The sequence below is a fragment of the Aquarana catesbeiana genome, linkage group LG12, assembly GCF_042186555.1.
Source record: "Aquarana catesbeiana isolate 2022-GZ linkage group LG12, ASM4218655v1, whole genome shotgun sequence".
In the NCBI taxonomy this organism is placed as follows: Eukaryota; Metazoa; Chordata; class Amphibia; order Anura; family Ranidae; genus Aquarana; species Aquarana catesbeiana.
Window position 1 is genome coordinate 226923357 of NC_133335.1, and position 27085 is coordinate 226950441.

At 46.9% G+C, this 27085-nt stretch overlaps 1 protein-coding gene across 2 annotated transcripts in view; it reads left to right on the forward strand.

The window, feature by feature from the left end:
* The first annotated feature begins 449 nt into the window (after positions 1 to 449).
* Positions 450 to 27085, forward strand: part of RPTOR (regulatory associated protein of MTOR complex 1) — a 267094-nt gene continuing 240458 nt past the window's right edge. Inside the window, exon 1 of one of the 2 annotated variants that reach the window (XM_073606845.1) lies at positions 450 to 729. In XM_073606845.1, the coding sequence (XP_073462946.1) occupies positions 571 to 729 (159 nt within the window). In that variant the 5' untranslated portion in view covers positions 450 to 570. The remainder of the gene's footprint in view (positions 730 to 27085) is intronic. The other variant, XM_073606844.1, reaches the window with a different exon arrangement.

Sequence of the window (27085 nt, forward strand, 5' to 3'; positions counted from 1 at the left end):
AGGTACAGGTTGGTAATGGATCGGTATGGGTAGGTACAGGTAGATACGGGTAGGTACGTTGATGAATGATGAAGCTCGGGGTGGACATGTATTTGGGGATCTCTTGCAGGATGTGATTGGGGGATCTCCTGTAGGATGGAAATGGTGTGGGGCTTCTCTGGATGGTGATAGGAAGATTTCCTGACCAATAGAAGCTCTCAGTATTACATGAATAGATTGGCAATGGCTCCCTCTTATAATAATGAAATTGAGTCTGCGCCGTGTATCAACGCCTCCTCTTAATTTAGGGATAACATGGTGGTGTTGTGGCTCCTATTTTCCTCGTAGCTCTGATAATAATAATAATAATAATAATAATATGTCAATAACTAGAAGTCAGTATTAGTAAGTTCTAGTGGGCGGGGAGAGTCCTAAGACCCGCCTCTTCTTTGTGTTCAGACAATCGCGGAGGCCAATGTTTTGGTCCCACTGAAGAGCCGTCCGCGCAGTGCACGCCGGGAGCGGCCAATATGGCGGCGCCCATACACGGTCTGTGAGGAGGAGGAGCAGCGGCCGTGTGTCCGGGACAGGATGGATGTGCAGAGCCCGGTACTGGCGGGACTCCCCGGGGAGGAGGAGGACACGGAGCTCAGTGACTGGAGTCTCCCGGCCGCCTTCATGAAGAAGAGACACGGCGAGAAGATCGAGGGCTCCAAATCCCTGGCCCAGAGCTGGAGGATGAAGGATCGGGTGAGGAGACCCCCGGGGGAGATATTGGGGGACACTGAGGGGGAAAGGATGTATATATCACTGTATTGGAGGAATTGTGATCAGATATTTCCTGTGGTTGGTGGGGGGTTGTCGTGATTGGTGGGAAGGTTGGTGGGGGTTGTAGTGATTGGTGGGAAGGTTGGTGGGGGTTGTAGTGATTGGTGGGAAGGTTGGTGGGGGTTGTAGTGATTGGTGGGAAGGTTGGTGGGGGTTGTAGTGATTGGTGGGAAGGTTGGTGGGGGTTGTAGTGATTGGTGGGAAGGTTGGTGGGGGTTGTAGTGATTGGTGGGAAGGTTGGTGGGGGTTGTGATAGGCGGGGAGACTGGTGGGGGGTTGTAGAGATTGGTGGGGGGTTGTAGAGATTGGTGGAGGGTTGTAGAGATTGGTGGAGGGTTGTAGAGATTGGCGGGGAGATTGGTGGGGTTTTGTAGTGATTGGGAAGGTTGGGGGGTTGCAGTGATTGGTGGGAAGGTTGGCGGGGGGGTTGTAGTGATTGGTGGGAAGGTTGGCGGGGGGGTTGTAGTGATTGGTGGGAAGGTTGGCGGGGGGGTTGTAGTGATTGGCGAGGAGGTTGGCGGGGGGGTTGTAGTGATTGGCGAGGAGGTTGGCGGGGGGGGTTGTAGTGATTGGCGAGGAGGTTGGCGGGGGTTTGTAGTGATTGGTGGGAAGGTTGGCGGGGGTTGTAGTGATTGGTGGGAAGGTTGGCGGGGGTTGTAGTGATTGGTGGGAAGGTTGGCGGGGGTTTGTAGTGATTGATGGGAAGGTTGGCGGGGGGTTGTGGTGATTGGCGGGGGGTTGTGATGATTGGTGGGAAGATTGACGGGGGTTGTGATAGGCGGGGAGACTGGTGGGGGGTTGTAGTTATTGGCGGTGAGATTGGTGGAGGTTGTAGTGATTGGTGGGGGTTGTAGTGATTGGCGGGGAGATTGGTGGGGCTTGTAGTGATTGGTGGGGGTTGTAGTGATTGGCGGGGAGGTTGGAGGGGGGTTGTAGTGATTGGTGGGGGGGGTTGCAGTGATTGGTGGGAAGGTTGGCGGGGGTTGCAGTGATTGGTGGGAAGGTTGGCGGGGGTTGCAGTGATTGGTGGGAAGGTTGGCGGGGGTTGCAGTGATGGGAAGGTTGGCGGGGGTTGCAGTGATTGGTGGGAAGGTTGGCGGGGGTTGCAGTGACTAGCGGGAAGGTTGGCGGGGGTTGTAGTGATTGGGGGGGGGGATTGGTGGGGAGATTGGGGGTTTTAGTGATTGGTGGGAAGGTTGGCGAGGGTTGTAGTGATTGGTGGGAAGGTTGGCGGGGGTTGCGGGGGTTGCAGTGATTGGTGGGAAGGTTGGCGGGGGTTGCAGTGATTGGTGGGAAAGTTGGCGGGGGTTGCAGTGATTGGTGGGAAGGTTGGCGGGGGTTGCAGTGATTGGTGGGAAGGTTGGCGGGGGTTGCAGTGATTGGTGGGAAGGTTGGCGGGGGTTGCAGTGATTGGTGGGAAGGTTGGCGAGGGTTGTAGTGATTGGTGGGAAGGTTGGTGGGGGTTGCGGGGGTTGCAGTGATTGGTGGGAAGGTTGGCGGGGGTTGCAGTGATTGGTGGGAAAGTTGGCGGGGGTTGCAGTGATTGGTGGGAAGGTTGGCGGGGGTTGCAGTGATTGGTGGGAAGGTTGGCGGGGGTTGCAGTGATTGGTGGGAAGGTTGGCGGGGGTTGCAGTGATTGGTGGGAAGGTTGGCGGGGGTTGCAGTGATTGGTGGGAAGGTTGGCGGGGGTTGCAGTGATTGGTGGGAAGGTTGGCGGGGGTTGCAGTGATTGGTGGGAAGGTTGGCGGGGGTTGCAGTGATTGGTGGGAAGGTTGGCGGGGGTTGCAGTGATTGGCGGGGGTTGCAGTGATTGGTGGGAAGGTTGGCGGGGGTTGCAGTGATTGGTGGGAAGGTTGGCGGGGGTTGCAGTGATTGGTGGGAAGGTTGGCGGGGGTTGCAGTGATTGGTGGGAAGGTTGGCGGGGGTTGCAGTGATTGGTGGGAAGGTTGGCGGGGGTTGCAGTGATTGGTGGGAAGGTTGGCGGGGGTTGCAGTGATTGGTGGGGGTTGCAGTGATTGGTGGGAAGGTTGGCGGGGGTTGCAGTGATTGGTGGGAAGGTTGGCGGGGGTTGCAGTGACTGGCGGGAAGGTTGGCGGGGATTGTAGTGATTGGCGGGAAGGTTGGCGGGGATTGTAGTGATTGGCGGGAAGGTTGGCGGGGATTGTAGTGATTGGTGGGAAGGTTGGCGGGGATTGTAGTGATTGGTGGGAAGGTTGGCGGGGATTGTAGTGATTGGTGGGAAGGTTGGCGGGGATTGTAGTGATTGGTGGGAAGGTTGGCGGGGATTGTAGTGATTGGTGGGAAGGTTGGCGGGGATTGTAGTGATTGGTGGGAAGGTTGGCGGGGATTGTAGTGATTGGTGGGAAGGTTGGCGGGGATTGTAGTGATTGGTGGGAAGGTTGGCGGGGATTGTAGTGATTGGTGGGAAGGTTGGCGGGGATTGTAGTGATTGGTGGGAAGGTTGGCGGGGATTGTAGTGATTGGTGGGAAGGTTGGCGGGGATTGTAGTGATTGGTGGGAAGGTTGGCGGGGATTGTAGTGATTGGTGGGAAGGTTGGCGGGGGTTGTAGTGATTGGGGGGAAGGTTGGCGGGGGTTGTAGTGATTGGTGGGAAGGTTGGTGGGGGTTGTAGTGATTGGTGGGAGTTGTAGTGAAGTTTCCTCATCACATGAAGCTCTCAGTGGATTTATTGTATGAATTTGGGAATTGGAGAATTCTCCGGATACTTCTGAGTTCTTTGTCCTCTCCTCTCTATAGGAGGAGTATATTCTATTCTCTGGTTCTCTGTATTCTTGCCATGTGATGTTCGGTATAGAAGGATTCTATTCTATAGTTCTGTGTACGTAGAGAATCTTCAGTTTCCTCGGACATTCATTGATAAATTATGATGCAGTAAGGAACAAACCCCGATCACACGGAGGGATTAAAGTGTCCCTTCGGCTCTAGCAGGGTCTCCATGTGGGAGTGTCTGAGTTTTGTCCCCAGAGGATTGTTCAGTCTGTGGCTCTGTTGTGATTCCTCCATAGATGTGACGATGGTGTCACGGTCATGATGGTGTTACGGTACAGGAAGTGATGCTAAGACCTTCTCTTATCTTCCTACTTCCTTTCACCTGGAGAGGAAAGATCACTACAGCAAACCATGAAATCCTCACCTTTCCTGTCCAGAATACTGAAGTCTATGTAAACCCGGCAAACAATTCATTATATTGCAGTGCACCCTAGAATGGGGGTTGCAGTCTTTATTCACTCTTCCTTATCCTGGTGATCCTGCCATTGACTCATTTCCTGTACGCGAGTAATCTCCTCCTCACTGAGCAGAGTCGTCACCCCAGGACTGGATTACATAACCCTTCCCTCTCTTCTCAGTAACGGGGAAAGTGTTTTGTAGTCTGTGTAGATAACATGGCGCAATGATAACTGATACCAGACCAGAATCAGAGAGGACAGGAAAGGATAAGCTCCTAGGATTTCTGGCTGAATCAACAGACAAGGTGCCCCAGGATACCCCACCCCCCCACCCCATCCGATCTTTACGTTTCAGTGCAGAGCGTGCTCAGCTCAAGTCGACAGCTGTAAAAAAAAAAACAAAAACGGGCAGCCTGCCAAGTCTATTACAACATCGCTAAGGCGGAGTTAAAGAGAAACATTGTAACGTTTTGTTCTTTCAGATCAAAGGAATGAACTTCTGTCTGTAGATGAGGTCAGTTTAACCACTTAAAGACTAAACCTTTTTCTGACACTTCTTGCTTACAAGTTAAAATCAGTATTTTTTGCTAGAAAATTATTTGGAACCCCCAAACATTATATTTTCTTTTTTAGCAGAGACCCTAGAGAATAAAATGGTTGTTGCAATATTTTATGTCACACTGTATTTGCGCAGCGGCCTTTTAAACGCAGTACTTTTGGGAAAAAATACACTTGAATGAATTAAAAAAAAAAAACTAAATGGTAAAGTTAGCCCAATTTTTTTGTATAATGTAAAAGATGATGTTACACTGCGAGAACCGTGATCTTTAGTCTAAGCAAAAAAATTGTGATTCTCATTTTAGCCAGAATCGTGCAGCTCTACTTTGGTGGTGGGGGATGTGTGTGTTTGTTTTTTGGTGCTGTACCAATAGAAATCAGGTTTGTTTCTGGTGTGTGTGTGACGGTGCTATACCAATAAATTTGAGGCTTGATTCTGATGGATGGTGCAGTTAGGTGCGCCTTCCCTCCATGGAGCTGACTGATACAGAAGGAAGGTAGGTGGACCTTGTTCTGATTCTAGGTTGCTGCCTCTCTGGTTGTGACCACAAAGCGCACTTAGCAGGTGATCCTCTCTGAAGCAGTTAGTGAGGACCGCCTGGTACAAAGGTTCACATCACTCAGAGGTCCTTCTGAAATGTATTTGGCTAAAAGCATCAAATACAGCCAACACATTTCAGGTAGGGGCCCCCCTTCCTCAAATTTTGGATGGGGGGGGGGGGGTGAACAGGCACATTAGCCCTGGGGAAGGGGGGATCTTTTCCTGAAATTTGTTGGCTGCATATTTGATGCTTTTAGCCAATAAATATTTCAGGACGTCTAATGTGCGTTAGTAACAGGCGCTCCTCAGTACCTACTTTAGAGATCATACCAAATGGAAGGTCGGTGTTTTCTTTTAATTTTTTAAATTTTTTAAATTTTTTAAATTTTTTTTGCAACCCTCATTACACATGGGTTTTAAAAGCCAGTGATAACCGGATCTCCCCGTGGCGACGTCACCTGGGAGAGTCTCCTCCAGCCCATCGTAGGATCTCTGCTTCCTGCGCGAAGCATGGTGACCTGGGGAGAGTCCCCTCCAGCCCATTGTAGGATCTGTGCTTCCAGTGTGACGCGTGGTGACGTCACCTGGAAGAGTCCATTCCAGCCCATTGTAGGATCTCCGCTTCAAGAGGGAGACATGGTGATGTCGCCTGGGAGAGTCCCCTCAAGCCCATTGTAGGATCCCTGCGTCCAGTGGGACATGTGGTGACGTCACCTGGGGGAGTCCCCGCAAGCCCATTGTAGGGTCTCCGCTTCCAGCGGGAGGCGTGGTGACGTCACCTGGGAGAGTCCATTCCAGCCCATCCTAGGATCTCTGCTTCCTGCGCAAGGCATGGTGATGTCACCCGGGAGAGTCCCCTCCAGCCCCTTGTAGGATCTCCACTGCCTGCGCAAGGCATGGTGACGTCACCCGGGAGAGTCCCCTCCAGCCCATTGTAAGATCTCCGCTGCCTGCCCAAGGCATGGTGACGTCACCCGGGAGAGTCCCCTCCAGCCCATTGTAAGATCTCCGCTGCCTGCCCAAGGCATGGTGACGTCACCTGGGAGAGTCCCCTCCAGCCCGTTGTAGGATCTCCGCTGCCTGCGCAAGGCATGGTGACGTCACCCGGGAGAGTCCCCTCCAGCCCGTTGTAGGATCTCCGCTGCCTGCGCAAGGCATGGTGACGTCACCCGGGAGAGTCCCCTCCCGCCCTTTGTAGGATCTCCGCTGCCAGTGCAAGGCATGGTGACGTCACCCGGGAGAGTCCCCTCCAGCCCGTTGTAGGATCTCCGCTGCCAGTGCAAGGCATGGTGACGTCACCCGGGAGAGTCCCCTCCCGCCCGTTGTAGGATCTCCGCTGCCTGCGCAAGGCATGGTGACGTCACCTGGGAGAGTCCCCTCCAGCTGATTGTAGGGCTGGGGAGACTCGGAAGTGTCAAAGGCTTGGGCCAAAGTCTTTTTTTTTTTTTTCTCTAGTAAATGGTTTACAGATTGCCATTTGTGTTTGGGGATTGGGGGGAAGCAGACCTCACGTTAGGATTGTAAGATCCGCTTTAAAGAGACTCTGTCATGACACACAAGGCAGTATGTCTAGGCTGAAGTGGAGGAGGCTGTAAGCTGGCTAACATGCTAACATTCGATTGCAGTGCCTTGGATGGGCCCTAAACACACAGAAATAACATGCGTTGTCTGGTTCCATCGGAGCCTTACCTCCCAGGTGTTGTGTGTGTGTGTGATAGAGTCCCCTTTAAAGTTCAGAAGAAGCCTAACAAATGAATCGTGCTGCACGGCATGTTTCCACAGAAACCGCTCACGTCGAAATGTGTTTTAAAACATTTCTTTCCTGTCTAACCTGTGCGATTTAACCTTCGTGACCCCGCAGCAAATCCCATTTCCCACATAGAAAGCCCGAGTTCCCGGTGTCTGTGTACCTCTGTATTTGTATGTTTTTCACCTCAATGACCCCGCAGCAAATCCCATTTCCCACATAGAAAGCCCGAGTTCCCGGTATCGGTGTGTCGCGGGTCTGTGTACCTTTTTGTATTTGTTTGATGTAACCTCAGTGACCCCACAGCAAATCCCATTTATTTATTCCAGGTACTTGTATAGCAGCGCTTTACATATGCATTGTACAGTCACATCACTCCCTGCCCCCAGGAGCTTACAATCTAAGGTCCCTAACTCACATTTATACATACACAACTTTAGTGTTACTAAACCCAGGAGCCTGCATTCACTATATCTGGTCTCCCCCAGTACACAGAACATGGAAATACAATTATTTTAGTAAATATAAACTGCTACATACCTTTTCTCATCAGCAGTATATAGTGACTTCTTTCAGTGTCTGGTTAAAGCTTATAGGAGGAGTTTTCTGACAGTCCTATGAGACTGCAAGACCCCCCCGACCCTCTTTCTGGACAGTGCTGATTGGCCCTGTGCTGATCACATGCACTCTCCCCAGAGAAATCAAAAACCTCTCTAGCAATACACACCAAACCTGAGCAAATATGCAGCTTGACCCCATAGACTCTCTTTTAGGAAATTATTAGGGGACAGTGGGAGAAGGGGATGATCGGAGAAGACAGGATCAAACAGCCTTTTTTACACAATGGATTAATCCCTTAGGTTCCACAGTGAGTCTAACAAGCATGCTTTATTACATATACAGACGGAATTTACTTTTGTGGTTTTTGTAACACTTTTTTTTAATATAACTGGGTACTGACATTTTATAGGTAAAGTGGATCCAGGGAAAATCTGATTGCTTCTCGGGGGATCAGAAAGGTGTTTTTTTTTTTTTTTTTTCCCCTGCTGTATCAAATTCATGCTTTGCTGGGGTTTTCCGTCTTCCTCTGGATCAATTGTGGGTGAAGGATTGTGTATATGGGATTGTATGATATTTTTTTTTTTTTTTTTTTTTTTTTTTTATTGGTTGAACTAGATGGACTTTTTTTTTTCAACCTGACTAACTGTGTAACATACTGGGGCCAATTTTAGACAGGATCCAATTAACCTCCTAGCATGTCTTTGCAGTGTAGGAGGAAACTGGAGTACCCGGAGGAAACCCACACAGGCACAGGGAGAGAATGCAAACTCCAGGCAGGTAGTGTTCCCACATAGACCCAAATTCCCTATAATCGCAGTTCGCGAGTCTGTGTACATCTGTATTTGTATGATATAACCTCAGTGACCCCACAGCAATTCCCATTTTCCACATAGAAAGCCAGAGGTCCCGATATTAGTGCGTCGCGGCTCTGCGTGGCGGGTCTGAGTCGCGGCTCTGCGTGGCGGGTCTGAGTCGCGCCTCTGCGTGGCGGGTCTGAGTCGCGGCTCTGCGTGGCGGGTTTGCGCTGCTCTGTATTAGTATGATATAACCTCTGTGACTCCACAGCAATTCCCACTTTTCACTTAGAAAGCCTGAGTTCCTGATATCGGCACCGTGCAGGTCTGTGTACCTCCTGTATTTGTCTGATTTTGTCCGAGGAGCATGCGCTCTACAATGTAGCTTTGCCTGCTCTCTTTTCCTTACCCCTCCATTTTCTGCTATTGTTAGCTTTCAGCAAGCAGTAATGCGGGAGTCGCAGCAGTCCCGGGACGTGCCGCGGTCTCTAGGTGTGATCTGCGGGGGGGTTGCCGGGATCGCCTTTAATGGCGGCATCGTTTTCGGAAGCTGACAGCTTGCCCACAATGTAACTTCCATTCATAGCTGAGACTACATAATGAGGAAGGAGTTGGCAGCTTCATAACAAGTGGTGGCAAGAGGAATGCAGAGGGAGAGGGGCGTGTCAGTCAAATATTTAATCTGATTGACTACACTTGTCCCAGGAACCAGGCACTTCCCCAAGACGAGTTCTGTCGTTGGCTATGCACGAGAAAGGGGCATGTCGGTTCCCTGATTCCACCCTCTCTTATCTTCTGTATTGGTCACTAGGATGCAGAAGGCCCCTGCTGCACAGTGTCCTTGGTTTTGTCAGAGCTGGGCTCAGCCCTTCCTTCTCTGAGTTGGCCGCTAAGCTGTCGGCTAATTGCCAGCTCCCATCTCTCTCCACAGTTACTCAGCTGTTGATGATATCCTGCTCGTCAGTCCTGCTTACATAAGCTGTCCAGTGCAGAGGAGCTCTGATTTCACCTTGGTCAACATCACAAACATCTCCTGCGTTCCTGTTTAAAGACTGGCTTTGCTGACATCCCTTCTGGCTCAGGATCCTGCTTGCTGTTCAATGACATTGATCCCTGACTTCTGGCTTGGCTGACTATCCGTTCCGGTTACTGAACTTTGGCTATGTTTTGACTATGTTTGTTCTTTTCACTTTTATTATTAAACAAGTGTGATTTAACTGTACTTCTGTCTCGGTCTGATTTCATGGTTTCTGACAGGTTTCTAGGATGCAGGCAACTGCCTACACTATAAGAACCAATAATATTGTACAGCCTGGCACCCTGCATCCTAGCAACCAAGTGTGCTAGTGGCAGGGGTCCTAGCAACCAAGGACATTAAGCGGCAGTGTCCACCTGCATCCTAGCCACAAATAGACAGAAGAGGGGAACTGTGTCTAGGTGAGCTACCCCTCCCCCAGGTGCTCTCACTGTGCAATAGTGCCCGAGCTCTGACAACTTTCCTGTAGTCCAGAGATGGCTGAGAACAATGCGAACTGTCAGCGATGTGAGGCGGTAAGACTTTGGCTGACAGGTCATTAGAGGTAAATCAGATGAGATAATGAGTGCGTATTCCTCTGATTTGTTTATATCATGACTTTTTATGGCCATTGAACCTTTCCCATCTGATCAATAATCCCTGAGATGGGACATTGATTGTGTTTTTTGCAATTAGCAGCGGTCAATGTTTCCGCTCAGCTGAAGTTTTGAAATGAGATTTTTCACGTCTGTTACATGAATCTGGGAAATGCAAGTCGTCTATAGATTACAGAATCGGGTTTATACAGCCGCTGCCAGCGGTCGCCATATTGTTTTCCCTGCAGTGAGCGCTGGGGAGAGCGGCCAATGGCTGCAAGTGTCCGTGCTGAATGAGCTTTATTGTCGGCGCTACTCTGCGTTTTTAAGTTTTCAAATCCTGTGCGTTTTACATTCATGCTCACACCGATTGGCCATAATATTCGGATTGTATTCAATGTATATACCCCCCCAATATACATCAATCAGCCATAACATTCTGACCACTGACTGTGTGTGTGTATAAACACACACACACACACACACACACACACACACACACACACACACACACACACACACACACACACACACACACACACACACACACACACACACACATACATATACATATATATATATATATATATATATATATATATATATATATATATATATATATATACCCCTCCTCCCTCTGTATACTCTCATATTCGTGTATACTGTGTTCTCAGCTAAGCACGCCCTCCTGCCTGCATGCCTGAGCTAAGGGCAGATGGATTCCAGGAAGTAACTGCTACGTTCATTTTCTGCCCTTACTGAAGATGGCTGCAGCCAGAAACACTAAGTGGTTGTTTTTTAAAGTGATTTCTCAGCCAAACAACGCATAGAGACACGGACGAATTGATCTGTTTGCTTTGAATATAAAAAAAACCTGCGTTTTTGGATTTGTGGTTCGCAAATGCTGTGTAGTTGCATTTTTAATAGTTCACTTGGCTTTAAAATAAAGTTTTCCTTATTATTTTTGCACCCCTGACCTGACCTAAACACAGATACATACTTGTCTTGTTCCAGTGGCAGTTGCGCTGCTTGTTTACATCCAGAGGTACAAGTCTGACTGTCCTTGACAGCGCCTGCGCATTACAGCCGTCTATGGGACTATCATCTCAGAGCTCAGGACTCCTCTCCATAGAAGTCTATGGGACTATCATCTCAGAGCTCAGGACTCATCTCCATAGAAGTCTGTGGGACTGGAATGTCTGTTTCTATCTTTTTATTGAGCTTTCAAATAAGAATAGGCCATTATAGGGTAGGAAAATCAAGTCCTAAAATAACAAGCGGGGCAGTGCTGGATGTAAACAAAGAGCAGAACCCCGCCAATGGTGTGACATAAGTACACATGGTGTGGTAGGTCAGGGGGCAGAAACAATTTTTTTTTTTTTTTTTTTTTGCAATGTGAACTTATCATTCATTTTAATTAGCTGTGAATATTCCTGAGTCCTGATCCCTCCGGCAGTGGAAGACGCTGTCCTCTGCAGACATCTGTCATATTTGCTGTGGTGTCGGCCTGTCGGGGATGAGCTTCAGGTTAGAGAATGTTCAGGTCAGTAATCTTCAGACTGTTGGCTAGATGGTCTTTTCTTTCTACAAGCTGTCCTGACACATGTGAGTTCATTAATTCTGATAGTATGAATTAATTAGTGAGATGTACGGGGGGGGGGGGTTTATGTAGGATGACGCCGAAAGAACTTCTGACGCGCAGACCGGTGTGTTGTACCAGTGCAGTCAGGTAAATGTGATGGTAAAGGAAGCCAGAGCTCCATGGGGGTTTATACAGTGATGTATGTATATGTATGCACACACGTAATACACTTTAGTTCATTTATACCTTTGTCCAGGTTATTAAAACATTGTTAGTCAGTGGAAGCACCTGAAACATTTATCTGCTATGTGCTGGTTGAAATCAGGTTTGCAGTGGGCATGGCTTTTCTGTTCGACAGGAGGGGGCTTCCTGGAGGAAGAGGGTTGCCGGTGTAATGATGTTTAGTAGTAGTCCTGGAGCTGGCAAGTGGAGAGGATGGTATGCGGAACCCCATAGAGAGCCAGTTTGGCTGTGAAAAGGAATAGTCTGCATCACTGGGTGTCCTAAAACGCTGAAAGAAAAGAAGAAAAAAGAGAGCGCACCAGCCTAGTGCATTATCCTTGACAGGTTTATTTAATTAAAAACAAGATAAAAACTACTCGCAAAAGTCGAAGAAAAAATCGCATAGTAATCGCACAGAGCCTCAGAGGCTCTGATGAAGAAGGGTAACCTTCGAAACGCGTTAGCCAGCAGTAGTCCGTATGCCTCCTTCCTGGGACCTGGAAAACTGCTACCACTGGAATAATCGCCTCTGTGCGATTACTATGCGATTTTTTTTTCTTCGACTTTTGTGAGTAGTTTTTATCTTGTTTTTAATTAAATAAACCTGTCAAGGATAATGCACTAGGCTGGTGTGCTCTCTTTTTTCTTCTTTTCTTTTAACACTAGGACAATCCCATCCTTTGAGAGCAGCAAAGCCGAAATCCATAGTCCTTCTTGAACTCTTGGGACTTTTTAGCCAACACACCAGTGCGCAAGAGTATTTTTTGTTTTGTCCTAAAAGGCTGGTCTGCCTAGAGCTGTCTCTCCAACCTTGGGAAAGAGATCAAACTCTGCTGACCTATAGAGAGAGACTACATAGTGGCAGCCTTGTAAGTACAAAGCTTTTGCATTGTGAAGTTGGAGGAAAGGTCATTGGTGCCGCCGCCTGGGCCGGGGCTTGTTGCCGCCTCCTGGGCCGGGGCTTGTTGCCGCCTCCTGGGCCGGGGCTTGTTGCCGCCTGGGCCGGCTTGCTGTTGAAGCGCATTCTAAAGCTGCAGAGGCAGCGAGCCAATCAGCCGTTCGTGGATATAAAGAACCAACAAAAAAAAATGGCCGCACTCCATTGACCACTTGGTCTTTTTGCGTCATCTTCCCCAGCATTGCAGGCAACTTCCATCTGCTGCTGGAATTGAAAGTGATCTAGATTAATCGAGCTTAAATGCTGTGCCACCATGCTGCACCCCTTTGCATTACATGCAGCCATGGCATGGCCCTATTCACGTGAATGGGATGTGTTTGACAGCAGTGCTGTTAGCTGAATACAATGGTGGGGGTGGGGGATTCGTTTTTGGAGCAAAGCAACCATGAATACCCTTGTCTGCTGACTTTGCAGCTTAGGGTGGGTGGTTACAGTCAACCACAAGTGTGAACGTGTGCTAAGGCTGGCCATACACAGTTCGAATCTTGGCCGGTTCAGTAGGAACCAGTCGAGATTCGAACCATTAATGAGCTGGTTGAATGTACCAAGTTGATCGATCAAGTTGGATCCAAGCAGCCTGCCAGATTTGCTTCTGATTTATCGCAAGTGGCTGCTATAGCTGCCAGCGATGGTCACTGTCTTCTCCCCTGCCCACCCCACCCAGCCAGGAGCAGACAATGGCTCGGCAGGTGGGGTTTCCTTGTCAACATTGTCTGTGCTGATGGGGGAATCAAATGATTTTCTTTGCTCCAGTAACAAACAAATGGCCCCTGCCCCCACCTATAACTGGCCTTCACAGCAAGGAGCACATGGAAGGGCAAACACAAAGACAAAAACAGAACATTCCATAGCTCGACCAACCAGTCTGCCAACTGACCAAATAAACCTGTCCAACAGTCTGCGTTAAAAACAGGGGTTTAGTTAGCACACATTTGCAAACGCATGCATAAGCTGCAAGGCCTCTTCATGGCACCCTGTGTATGCTTGCAGTTCTAACACTGCTAGATTTATAAGCGTCTCCACAATGGAAGCACATGCATTAAATGGATAGATGAGGGGAAGGTGGGCCTGGAGGCAGCCCAATCCCCCTTAAAGGAACAGGAGCACATTGGACACCCAGCAAGAGCACAGTGGCAGCAAAGGTGTACAGTGTGTCCCCGGACCATAATTTACACCAGTAACAAACAAATGGTCCCTGCCCCCACCTATAACTGTCCTTCACAGCAAGGAGCACATGGAAGGACAAACACAACCGTGTCTGCAGGAAGAAATTCGCACCATGTATGGCTGGCCTATGTCCAGACGGTGAGAATTCCTGGCTCTGCTCTCGTCATCGTACAATCCTGCCAGGTTTTCATGTTACTCTGCAGCCAGTATAGATGGAAATTGAACTTAGTGGAGTTTTTTTTTTCTCTGCATTATTGAATGTTTTCCTCCAAATTGCCAGTCTGTTAAGCCTCGTAGACACGATCAGATTGACAGACTGTTGGCCTAAACTCTGACCGTTAGTACGCTCCTTTTGACAATTGTTGTCCAACTTTCTGCCAACAAATGTTGGATGTTGTCAGATTTTCCGATGGTCAGTACATAAGTCCGCCACACAAAAGTCGAAAGTACAAACACACCTGCTCGGAATCCATGCTCACCAAACACGAAATTAGAAGGGGCCCAAAGGGTGGCGCTCAAGAGCTGAAATTCCTCGTAGTACGTCGCTACGTTCGTGTTTGTTGGCCGACAATTGTGTACCGTTAGTATGCAAGACAAGTTCCTGGCACACGCCCTTTGGACAAAAATCAGACGCTCGGTTGCCCAACAATCTGATAGAGTGTAGGATGCTTAACACTATAATTCATAAGATGGTAAAATATACATCACAGGCGGCCCAGCCATTAATATTCTGCACAGCACGTTCTAAAATAAAATGTTCAATCTGTAATTTATCTTTAGCATGACTCATTCACCCAATACATCTTCCCCCGGCTGACGTCCCCAAATAGGTTTAATGCTTGATCACATGAGGAATGTTCATTGATAAAAATCCGTTTGATTCGGGTGCTAATCCACACGTCTGGCCCGTCGCATCATATGAATGTCATCCTCCCTCCACACTTTGATCAATTATGGATATCAGATGTTCTGTAATATTTTCTCTCCCTCCCGGTTCTGCAAAAAAAAAAAAAGTTTTTCTCTTTGAACTGTGGAATTTCTCAGCAGAGACATGTACAAGCATCTGCCGGAAGAAGCCACACAGGTATAGAGGTTCAGAGGATGAAACTTTAACTTTGAAACTTTATCTGAGAAAAAAGTGGATTCAGACAAGTTTTTCAAGTGGACTCCCATCTGGCATGACCCAAAACTTGCTGAGCCTTTGTATACTGTAGAGGGGCTTTGTGGTTACTATTGCAGCTTCTTCCTCATTCGCCAATCTCTACACAGGCTATCCTCCCTGCAGTCTATCATGAATGCTGCTACCATCAACCTTACTTACCACTCAACGTCCACCACCCCTCTCTGCTTTCCAGTCACCCAACATCTACAATCCGGAATACTAACAACCACTTACAATGCCATCCATAACTCTGCCCAAAACGACATCACCACCAACCTCATCTCAAAGTATAACCCAGACTGTCCTCCCCTCCCAGGATCTCCTGATCTCTGGTATCTTGTTCACCTCCTCCCATGCTCACCTCCAGAACTTCTTCATAACTCTGCCTGGATCTTAATCATCACCAACCTCATCTCAAAGTATTACCCACACTGTCCTCTCCTCCCAGGACTTCTGATCCCTAGCTTCCTGGTCACCTCCTCCTATTCTCTCCTCCAGGACTTCACCTTAACTTTGCCCCCAGCTACATCACCCCCAACCTCATCTCAAACTATTACCCAAACATCCCCTCCTCTCAGGACTTCTGATCTCTGGCTTCCTCACCACCTCTTCCCATGCTGGCCTCTAGGGCTTGTCCATAACTCTACCCCCAATTACATTACCAACCTTGTCTCAAAGTATCACTTGATCTTTAACTTCCTGGTCACCTCCTACCATGCTTACCTCCAGAGCTTTTCCATAACTTTGCCCCGAGTAACATCATCACCAGCCTCATCTCAAAGTACCACCCAAACCATTCCCTCCTCCCAGGATCTCCTGATCTTTAGCTTCCTGGTCACTTCCTCCCATGCTTACCCTCCAGTGCTTCTCCATAATTCCTCCCCCAACCTCATCTCAAAGTATTACCCAAACCATTGTCGCTTCCAAGGACCTCCTGATCTCTGGCTTCCTCACCTCCTCCTATCCTTGCCTCCAGGACTTCTCCACAACTCTCCCCCGAGAAACATCACCAACCTCATCTCAGAGTATTACCAAGACTGTCCCCTCCTCCCAGCATCTGTACTTGATTAGTTGCAGTGGTGACATTGGGGGTTTATTAGGCCCTTGATTTTTTTTCCAAAGAGGACCAGTCACCTGCCCAATCCTTGTTTGCTTCCTTGTGATTGCAGTATAGCTAAAGTGGAAGAAAATCCTTAACATGATCTATTCTTAAAAAGCCATTACTGCATACATACCCTGTGTAAATGATCTGTATACTTCTTTTTTTTTTTTTTCTTTCAGTCACATGATCCTGCAGCTTCGGCTCCTCCGTGTAAGGTAGTGATTGACAACGACTGTGAATTCCAGGTGCAGTGATGTCACATGTAGGCTCTCATGGCCCCGCCATTGTGTGCACACGCCCTCCACTCCCCTGCAACAGTCGTTCACTGACACAGGGGAGCTGGGGCTGCATGATCATGTGACTGGAACGGATTAAAAATGGGTAGGTTTGACCCCCCCCCCCCCCACTCTTCAGTCTTGGGCTGACTTAAAAAATATGGGTTTACCTGTGTATATGACTTCTGCCTCCAGAGGCTGCCCAAAGAAATTTGGTCAAACGTGGTTGGGATGGATGACGTCCCTTTCCGGTGACATCGATGTGTGGGATGAGCCAAGATTACAGTTCTCCTTTAGCGGGGGGTGGGGTGGCTTTTCAATGTACAGTCTGGATCCCCCTATTCTATACATATGATATTCTATAATGGCGCCTCCTCCTGTGTTACTCTTGCTTGGGGCTCTTTGTGAAATATTTTCCCAGAAGTGGTGCTTTGGTTTGTTCTTTTTATCTGTTTTCTTTTCTCTCTATTTACTTCTTCACGTTGTACTTTGGCCGTGTCTGCTGATAAGTCTGGTGTACTATGGGACATATGTTGTACCTTGTACTTTATTGTATTGGGATACGTAACCTGCTACCCATTATTGCTTTACACAATGGTACTTTATCGCTGAAAGTTTCATAAAATTTCACCTTTAAAAAAAAAAAAAAAAAAAAAGGGAAGTCGGCAGGGTAGGAAGGTAGGAGGAAGGGAGGTGGGAACATTTTTAAGAATAGTTAGTGTTGGACTTTTCTTCCACTTAAAAAAAAAAAAAATATTTTTAAATTGAAATATAATTGGAAAAAAAAGAGAAAAATTAAAGCCCCCCTTTCACCGAATGCAAACGCACATGTGGGACGTGCATGTAACACAGATTGTGCCACACATGAGATAAGACCGCGAATGTCCGAGAGCAATAATTCCATGACCATCATTCACGGTTTACACTAAACTGACCACCTGAAACCCTTTTAAAATGTCACCTATTAAAAATAAATAAAAAATCGCCTATGAAGAATTGTTGGCACCATAGTTTGTGGCGGTTTTGATGGACGCATTGAGTTTTAAGCTTTGACATGTTTTAATATCTATTTACTCAGCGCAACCTCATCTACTATATTTTAGCTAAAAATGGGTAATATACAGTTTGTGTGCACCAACATTCATTTTAGTGTGTTGGTGTTTTTTTTTTTGACAATTTGTGTTTGATAAATAGCTGCACAAAGGTTGTGCGACATAAAAAAAAAAAAAAAATAGCAACTACCACCATTGTGTTCTCCAGGGCCTCCGCTTCCAGAAAATATACATTTGTTTGGGGGGGTTTCAAGTTATTTTGCAATGCAAATAGCAGATTTTTTTGTGTAAGAGAAATTGGGGAAAAAAAATGACCTGGTAAAGAAAAGGTTAAAATAGAGTAGTGACGGGTAAAGGGCAGAATGAACTGCTAGAGGAAACGAAACCTAGAAGAGAATTTGAGGCTGAAATTGTATTCCCAGCTCCTGCAGTAAACACTCAAACAGAGAGACATGGAGGCCTTTCAGACAACTGACTCATCCGAAAAAACCACTTCCAATTCAGAGAGATCCGAAGTTCCGACCTTGACGACTATGCATAAAGTAGATGATAGAAAGCTCCCACTGAAATGACCTGAATCCACGGGATGATATTTTCTCTGCTGAGATGTTGCATGTCAAAAAACAAGCACCATGTCTTCATAAAATACCGTCTTCATGTTCCTTTCCTATTCCGAGCTCAGAACTACTGAAGGTGGTGGTGGTGGGGGGGGATCTAATATGAGGTCACCAGACTCTCCCATCCACACTATATGTTCAGGACCGGCTTCCTGGCGGTGACCATGCCTGTGCAATGTGTTGTGGCACGGCAGCTTGTAGTCTGAACTCGGGGGGTCATGTGACAGATGGTCAATGCAGGAACACAACGGAAAGACTGTTGTCACCAGGAAGTGCCTGAACTAAGGACCTTAATGGCAGGATCACCAGAGGTTTTGGTAGTTTGGGAAGTTTAGATTTAGGCCCCTTTCACAGTGGGACAGCTTTGCTCAGCAGGGGATCTATTTCAGATTCGCTAATCAGAGCGGGTGAATGACAGGTCCGTGTCCGCTCGGTGTATGCAAAAAAGAAATGGGCCCGCCTGGCGCCCAGCCGCCTCGGGCCCGCTGTCACTAGAAAGATCTATCCTAAGGTCTGAAAGACTTCTATTGCTTGGTGTGAAGCCAGAAAATGGCATCCTCGAAAAATGTGTGATTGGGAGAATTCTCTTTTCTACAGTCAGCTGTGGAAATGAGATTGGCTTTGAGTACAATCAGAGGTCAGATTTCGGACCTGTCAGTATATTTCCAAAGGCCTTAAGCCTCCCATTCGCTGGTCCGAACCTTTATGCAGGGGGCAATTCGTTTTCTTCCCCCCATTAGGTCACCTATGTGTCCTTGGGACTTTAACTTTATGCTGTACGTGCTAGAAACGACCATTTGACCCTTTTTAAGGAAATTCCATTAGACTTGCTGTCACGCAAGCTAGCCTTCCTGATGGCCATCACCCCGGCTAGAAGAGTTGGCGGCCCTTTCATTCAGGGAACCATACTTGATCCTTCACCATGACGGGGTCGTATTACGACCTGTTCCATCCTTTTTGCCAAAAGTGGTGTTGGCCTTTCATTTAAATGAGGACATTATTTTGCCGCCTTTTTTTCTCTCAGCCACGTTCGGCGGAAGAGAGACGACTGCATCCTTTGGAAGTTGTCCGTGCAGTCAAGCTTTATTTGTCTAGATCTGAGGAGATCCGAGAATCAGACTCTCTTTTTTTTTTTTGTTTTTGTTTTACCAAAAGGACCCAAGAAGGGGTAGGCAGCTTCCATTGCCAATTGGTTATTCAGGCTTATGGTCTGAAATGTAAGGCTCCTCCCTTTTTAGGGTGAGAGCTCATTCTACCAGGGGGTGTAGGAACCTCCTGGGCTTTTCGCCATCGGGTATCTGTTGCTCAGATTTGTAAGGCTGCCATCTGGTCTTCGGTGCCTACCGTTACTAAATTTTATCTAGTGGTTGTTCGAGCAGCCGAGGATTCGGCTTTCGGCCGCAGTGTACTGCGGGCCGCCGTATAAAGTCTGATGCCTATTGTTTGGCAGGGTGTCTTCCCTCCCCTCAAGGCTATTTCTCTGGGACGTCTCAGTAGGTAATGAATATTAGCCTAACTCTGTGTCCCATGATGTAAGAAAAAGAAAATAGAATTTTTTTTTGTCATACTTACCTGTAAAATCCTTTTCTTTAAGTACATCGTGGACACAGAGATCCCTCCCCTCTTTTTTGGGGAATCAGTGCTTGCTACAAAGCTGAAGCACTTCCTGTATGGGAGGGGTTATATAGGGGATCACTTCCTGTCTAAGACTTTGTCTACCAGTGTCCATTCACCTAGAGATGGCGTATAACCCAGTACTGCAGAAAGATCAGAAAGGTTTATAAGTGGCTTAGAACGTTTCACTTTCATTTTTACTGCTTGCCCTTCCTCTTCACACTTAGAGCCTGGTACAGAGACATTTCTCTCCAAACAATCGTACAGTTTGTAGTGTACATAGATTTGCAAAACAATAGGATAAAGGAATATTCCTTAACTTTTTTTTGTTTTATCTCATGGTTACTGGCTGTGAAATTTGTGTGAATGCATCAATGCAGTGCATGTTCTCTCAGGTTGGATGAGTTTACCAAAAATGTAAAATATTGCAGAATATACAGCCTCATGCTACATAACTAAGCTCCATTTTCATGCTGAATAAATACAATTATTAAAATAGAAAACTATATTTAGATATATTTTTTTTACTCCAAAAGCATTTTATTAAAATCAGATTTAAATAATAATAAAAAAAATCTATCCTATCTATCCTATCTATCTATTTATATTTGTTTTAAATCCTCAATTTTGTATCCACCCCGGGGAGGGGACATGACTTGTAGTAATATTGGAGATTCTGGCCAGGGTATTTAGTACTTTCCCTTGTGTTGCTCTGTGCTACAATGGTAGATACTCGCCTTTCTATGGTACGCTCTGTAGAAGATGAGTGCCCTTTTATGTGACGGGAGGTTCATACACATCGCTGTATATTCGTCCTTTCTTCTGTCATGTGGCATCGCTTCTCAGAAAATAATCGAATAAAAGTGTCTTTCATGTTCCCGCTCTAAGCCACAGATCAGGGCCTGGGACCCGCGCTGTCCGTGACTTGGCGTGAATCATTCGGCTGAAGTGGCCTTTTTTTGCAGCGAAGCTGTCAGGCATTTGACTTGTGTAGCTGAACATCTTCTATTGTGTCTGATGATGGGAATATGTCTTCTCTGCTTCTGCCACCTGCTGTAGCACACTATGCCCTTTACAGGAACAGTCCATTCAAGTCCTGTATATCTTACAGTAAAAATAAACCCAAACCACGAATAAGTGGCATTTCTTCATATAAAATCCTCCCCTCCACACTTTCATTCTTCTTTTTTTTTTTTTTTTCTGCATCTGTGCCGCTGATCTCAGGTGTCCTCTTCCTTTCCACAAGTATTCAAACAATGGCTGAATGGTGGTGTTCAGGATGGGTGACGTGCTGGTGGAATAAAAATCAATGATTTAAAAAAAAAAAAAGTAGTTTTTTTTTTTTTTTTTTTTTTTTCTTTTTTTAATTTTTTTTTTTTGGGGGGGAATTAACCGCTTCCCGACCGCCTCACGCAGATATACTGCGGCAGAAGGGCACGTACAGGCAGATTAACGTACCTGTACATTGCCCTTTAAGAGGTGGCTTGCGGGCACGTGCGCCTGCCGGGAGCACCGTGACAACGGGTCCGCGGGGATACCCGCGATCGTCTTACGGTGAGGGAGAACGGGGAGATGCTAATGTAAACAAGCATCTCCCCGTTCTGCCTAGTGACAGTGTCGCTGATCTCTGCTCCCTGTGATCAGGAGCGGCGATCAGTGTAGGTGTCACAGCCCGTCCCCCCCACAGTTAGAGTCACTCCCTAGGACACACTTAACCCCTACAGCGCCTCCTAGTGGTTAACCCCCTTCACTGCCAGTGACATTTTTACATTAATCAATGCAATTTTTTAGCACTGATCGCTGTATTAATGCCAATGGTCCCAGAAATGTGTCAAAATTGTCCGATGTGTCCGCCATAATGTCGCAGTCAAGATAAAAATCGCCGATCGCCGCCATTACTAGTTAAAGAAAAATGATTAATAAAAATGCCATAAAACTAACACCTATTACGGCAGGATGGCATGTTCGGGTCCAATCCCATACAGAATCCCAGTACTTGGGGTCCGGCAATCATGTAATCACAGTGTCAACAAAGCTGTTATGAATGAATTCCTTCTTATTAGCTGTGTTTCCTATGCTGTGATTGGCCCACAATATACACACACTCTCTATAATGTCAGAAGTATTGGGACGCCTGCCTCTACACGGACATGAACTTTAATGGCATCCCAGTTTTAGTCAATATCGAGTTGGCCCATCCTCTGCAGCTGTGTCTATGGGAATGTTTGACCATTCTTTCAGAAGAGCATTTGTGAGGTCAGGCACTGATAAATGAGAATCCCTGGCTCGCAGTCTCCGCTCTAATTCATCCCAAAGGTGTTCTTTCGGGTTGAGGCCAGTCAAGTTCCTCCACCCCAAACTCGCTCATCCATGTCTTTATGGACCTTGCTTTGTGCACTGGTGTGCAGTCATGTTGGAACAGGAAGGGGCCGTCCTCAAACTGTTCCCACAAAGTTGGGAGTGTGAAATTGTCCAAAATGTCTTGGAATGCTGACGCCTTAAGAGTTCCCTTCAATGGAACTAAGGGGCCAAAGCCCAACCCCTGAAAAACAAGTAGGGGGGGGGAAGCCTAAACACATGGAAAGAGTGGTAGGTTGTTGTGGTAGTCCCTACTCCTACCCCACCTCCACTGCTGGTAAATCATGAAGCTGCACAACATAAAAGTCTGCTTAGCGCAGTGCGTGTCAAATCCCGATTTCCTCTCCATTCTACTCGCCGTGCACGTTACACCTTCTCATAGAGCGTTCTGTCCTTCCACGTTTAGTCTGCAGATTTCTGTCTGCACAGAATCAGACGTCGGGCAGACGAGAACGATTGTCCTTAAACTCCTCATGTACTGGTATTGGCATGGAAAGCTGTGCGCCTGTTCAAAGCTGGCGCTATGAAGGAAGGACGCCTGAGCCTTCTGATCGATCCGAGCCGGGAAGAGGGAAAACAACTCCATGGAATGGAACTGGCGGTACAGGTCGTCCTTGAACTTTGCTTAGCAACTGTGCTGACCGCCTAGATAAAGCGTGGATGTTGCCATGTTTGAAGGCGGCTGGAATGCTTTTGTGCCAGTAATGTATTTGCATTGCAAGACTTTCCTGCTCTTGAAATAATAATTTCAGCACGCAGAGCGTCCCTATTTACTTATATACGGGTCTTCAGACCTCACGGCCTTTATAACTCCTGACCTGCAGTACAAATGAAGATTTGTATAGATGACTTCAGTATACTTGGCACACAATACTAAAATGGTGAAGCGCATATTAAACCTTTCTTAGCTCATGTATATTGCAGTACATGTTCAAGTTGGCCAACTGCATCAAAGTGATCCCCCTCTGGCCAATCCCTACTCTTCTCTTCAGATTAAAAAAAGTTTTTATTATATAGGGGTCTCTACATTGGCAAGCACACTTTGATAGAGGGAAGCCATGCCTCCTGACCGTGACCTTCAAGGGAAAACCCCAACCCGTGTTGTTGCATTGTCTCATGGAATTTGTAGTCCACCGGATTGCCTTCCCCCTACTGTGACGCTCTTACTGTGGAGTTTGTGGTGATACCTCATGTGTAGCGCAACCTCAGTTTACATATAATCCAGCACAACCCCTTTTTAGGCACAGGTGGAGAGATGGGTGCCTTTTTATGTGTTGTTTGCTTTTTTTTTTTTTTTTTTCCTCTCAATTACAAATTCGTTTTATTTATTTTTTTCATTTAACTTGCTGATGCTACACAAGGAGGGCAACAAGACGCCTATGTGAAGCATAGACAGCTGACAGATTCTCTTTGGAGACATAAGGGGTCTGTTGGATCCATAGTGTCTTCTCTGCCCTTCACTGCAGCTGAAGATGGTGCTTGATTAGCCACTTACTAGAGCTGCACAATTAATCGTTAAAAAAATCGTGATCTTGATCCACCCCCAAGAGACTTTATCTGCTCACTCAGCTGTCAAAAGAAAGCATCCTGGCAGTCTGCCAAGTTTTTAACTTGAAACATTGTAACTAAGCTTCCTTCTTAGATCAAAATGATAGAACTTCTGTGTAAGTAAATAATCCAGGCAGTCTGCCAAGTTTTCAACAACATGTAAATGCAGGAAGTTTAACCACTTAAAGTCTAAATCTTTTTCTGACACTTCTTTCTTAAAGTGGTGTTCCGGCCGAAATTATACTTTTTAAATAAAAATACCCCTATAATACACAAGCTTAATGTATTCTAGTAAAGTTAGTCTGTAAACTAAGGTCTGTTTTGTTAGTTTATAGCAGTAGTTTATTTTATAAACTTACAGCAGGCCGTGGCCATCTTAAGTGTGGGCATCTGAAGCCAGATTGTATTTCTTCCTGGATCTCATCCTTGCAGATCTCGCACATGCTCAGTGTAATAGGTTTCAGGCCAGGTTTCCAATGCAAAGGCAGTGTCAGAGGAAGTTGCCGCCCCTTCCCAGGAGGCATTGCAAACAGGAAATGATGCGATGGGCCACGGCCAGGGAGGAGGAAGTGAAAAATTAATACAGCAGATATACAGTAGGTACTGAGAAAAAAAAATATCAAATTCGTTTACAGTGCACAGTTTAATGAGGGATGCTGAAGAGTTGTAAAAGTGGGTGGAACTCCACTTTAAGTAAAAAATATGGATTTTAGCTAGAAAATTACTTGGAACTCCCAAACATTATATATTTTAGCAGAGACCCTAGTGAATAAAATGGCAATTGCTGCAATATTTTATGTCACACTGTATTTGCCCAGCGGTCTTTCAAATGCAATTTTTTGGGAAAAAATACACTTCAATGAATAAAAAAAAAACTGAAACAGTAAAGTTAGCCCAATTTTTCTGTTTGTTTTAATGTGAAAGGTGATGTTGCGCTGCGAGAATCGTGATCTATCTTCTAAACAAAAAAATCGTGATTCTCATTTTAGCCAGAATCGTGCAGCTCTACCGCTTACCCGGCTACAGTAGTCTGGGATTGAAGAATGGTCGGTCTCCTCTGGGTTCGTTCATGGCAGAGAAGATGGCGGATGTTCCCTGAGCTCTTCCTTCTTACCCAGCTACAGTAGTCTGGGAGTGAAGAACGGCTGGTCTCCTCCGGGTTAGAAGATGGCGGATGTTCCCTGAGCTCTTCCTTCTTACCCAGCTACAGTAGTCTGGGAGTGAAGAACGGCTGGTCTCCTCCGGGTTAGAAGATGGCGGATGTTCCCTGAGCTCTTCCTTCTTACCCAGCTACAGTAGTCTGGGAGTGAAGAACGGCCGGTCTCCTCCGGGTTAGAAGATGGCGGATGTTCCTGAGCTCTTCCTGCTTAACAAGCTACAATGGTTTGCCGCTAGCAGATGGAAGGGTGATGGGTGCTACCCACCCTTTTGTACCATAATAACGATTGCCTGGATCACTTTTACATGAGGGCCGATTGCTGGCTGAAAAATAACAATACCGAGCTCACGGCTACAGCAACAGCTTTGAGCTTGGCTTTTAACCCCTTGTATACCAGGAAATGTGTGTACCTTGGTAGAGAAAGGGTTAAGAGTATTTTATATTTGTGGATCCTTTTAACTCTTCTGAATCTGTCATAATCCCATTTTAAACACAACATTGAGGTCTGAAGAAGCGGGAACCATTCAGGACCCTCTGAAACGCATTGGCTTTTGGACCCCAGACTATTGTTGTTGCTCTCCTTTTTCTGTACTCCTTTGTGCCTGTCTGGGGCCCTTTGTGTCTGAGAGTTGCCCAAATGCTCTCATCTCCCTTGACTGTACTTCATACTCCGGGGCCCATTGCACCCAGCCCTTCTCCTCCTTCTCCTTCTTCTCTTCTGCAGTGGTTGCCACTCTGTTAAGTATAGGGGCCTCAACTGTGGCTCCTGACATCACCATAGGGCCACACATGTAGTGCTACAGAGGAGTGTCCGATTCCTCTGTAGGAAATGGTGCCAGGGACATGTTACAAGTTTGGTTGGAGACTAAGGACATGCTACAAAGGGAGTTGGGGGACATAGTGCATGAGGCTGGTAGAGATCACTGCGATCGCTCCTTTACAAATCAATTCTGCTACTCCCATTAACAAATGCTGGAGTTTAGGGGCCACACACCAAGTACCAAAGGGCTGCTTTGTGTGTGGGGCGGCAGGTTTGGACACCAGGGTTCTAACCTTTAACACCACGTGACTCTTCCATTTCTGTAGTGGCTTTGTCTTCTCAGAACACCAGATGACTGGTCTCAGGGGGGCTTGTATGGCATGGAGTGACTCTGCCTAAATGAAGGTCAGGGGACCCCGGGAGGTGGTTCCTTCCCCATAGAAATGTCAAGGCTTGGTCTCCTCTCCTCCGGCAGGTGCCTTTTTAGGAAGGTCAGCTTTTTGTTTGCATGTTCCTGTTTTCTGTGAAACGATTTTGTAAGTTAAGACCTAAAAATGTGAAACCTAATTTATGTGACATTGTGTCTCCCTTGGAGCGTGACTTGTGAAGCCATGTTCCCTCAGGCGGAGATGTTATATCAATATACAAGAGCGTTCATACACAACCCTTTCCGGCTCCATATCCCACACTGGAGGCTTTCCAGGAACAAAGTGCTTCCTTCTTCGTCTGGTTACATGTCTCTGAATACCGGAGCAGAAGTGAGGCTTTCCCTGATAGGTGGAGCAGAGTTTTTACCTGATGCTGTGGATTGGAAGGGTGGTTAAAGGGGAGCTAAACTTCCACCATCACCATGTACTCTGTGGAATCCTTTTTTTTTTTTTTTTTTACATTTTTTCAGTTACTTTATGGTTTCTGGCCCAGGCCACAATGTCATACATCCCAGGAGTCTTCATTTGAGAACGGGCTCTAAGCCAAGCATGCCCTCCTGCATGAGTTAAGGGCAGATGGATTCCAGGAAGTAAATGTTATACAAGTCATTCCTTACTCAAGATGGCCGTGGCCAGAAATGCTAGGGATGTGTTTTTAAACTCCTCCGGTCCTGAGGAGCTGCGGGTAGGAGTTTTTAGGCGAGGCCTCGGCCTAGTCCACAAGGCCGGACACCACAGACTAGGCCGAAGCTGCGGCCTCACCTAAAAACTCCTGCCCGCAGCTCCTCAGGACCGGCGCGGTGTCCATCGAAAAAAAAAAAAAAAAAATTTGAATCGTGAATCGAGTTTTTTTTTTTTGAGAAAATCGCCCAGCTCTAGTTCCATCCCTATCCAGCAGTGTGCACGAGTGCTTCGGCTCTCCAGGGACTCTTGCTCCTCATTGGCTCCTGCTGCTGTTCATCACAGCCAGTGTGCCAATCGGAAGATGGAGGGTGTGAAGCTGAGCAGCGGCTTCCATGAGGCATTGTAAAATTCTGACATTCACAGACATGACTAGGCATGATGAAAATTGTAATTCCTGAACAACTGGAGGGCCATAGTTTTGGAGACCCCTGGATAAATGAATGGTTAGTCTGGATCAGCAATTTTCAGCCAGGGCTTGGTGGAACGCTGGGGTTCCTCCAGAGGTTCCTTCAGCTGTGGCTGGGTAAGCTGTTCTATTCGATGGTGCCTGCATAGTTCCGGGGCCAATGCCAAAGTCGGTGGCATAACTA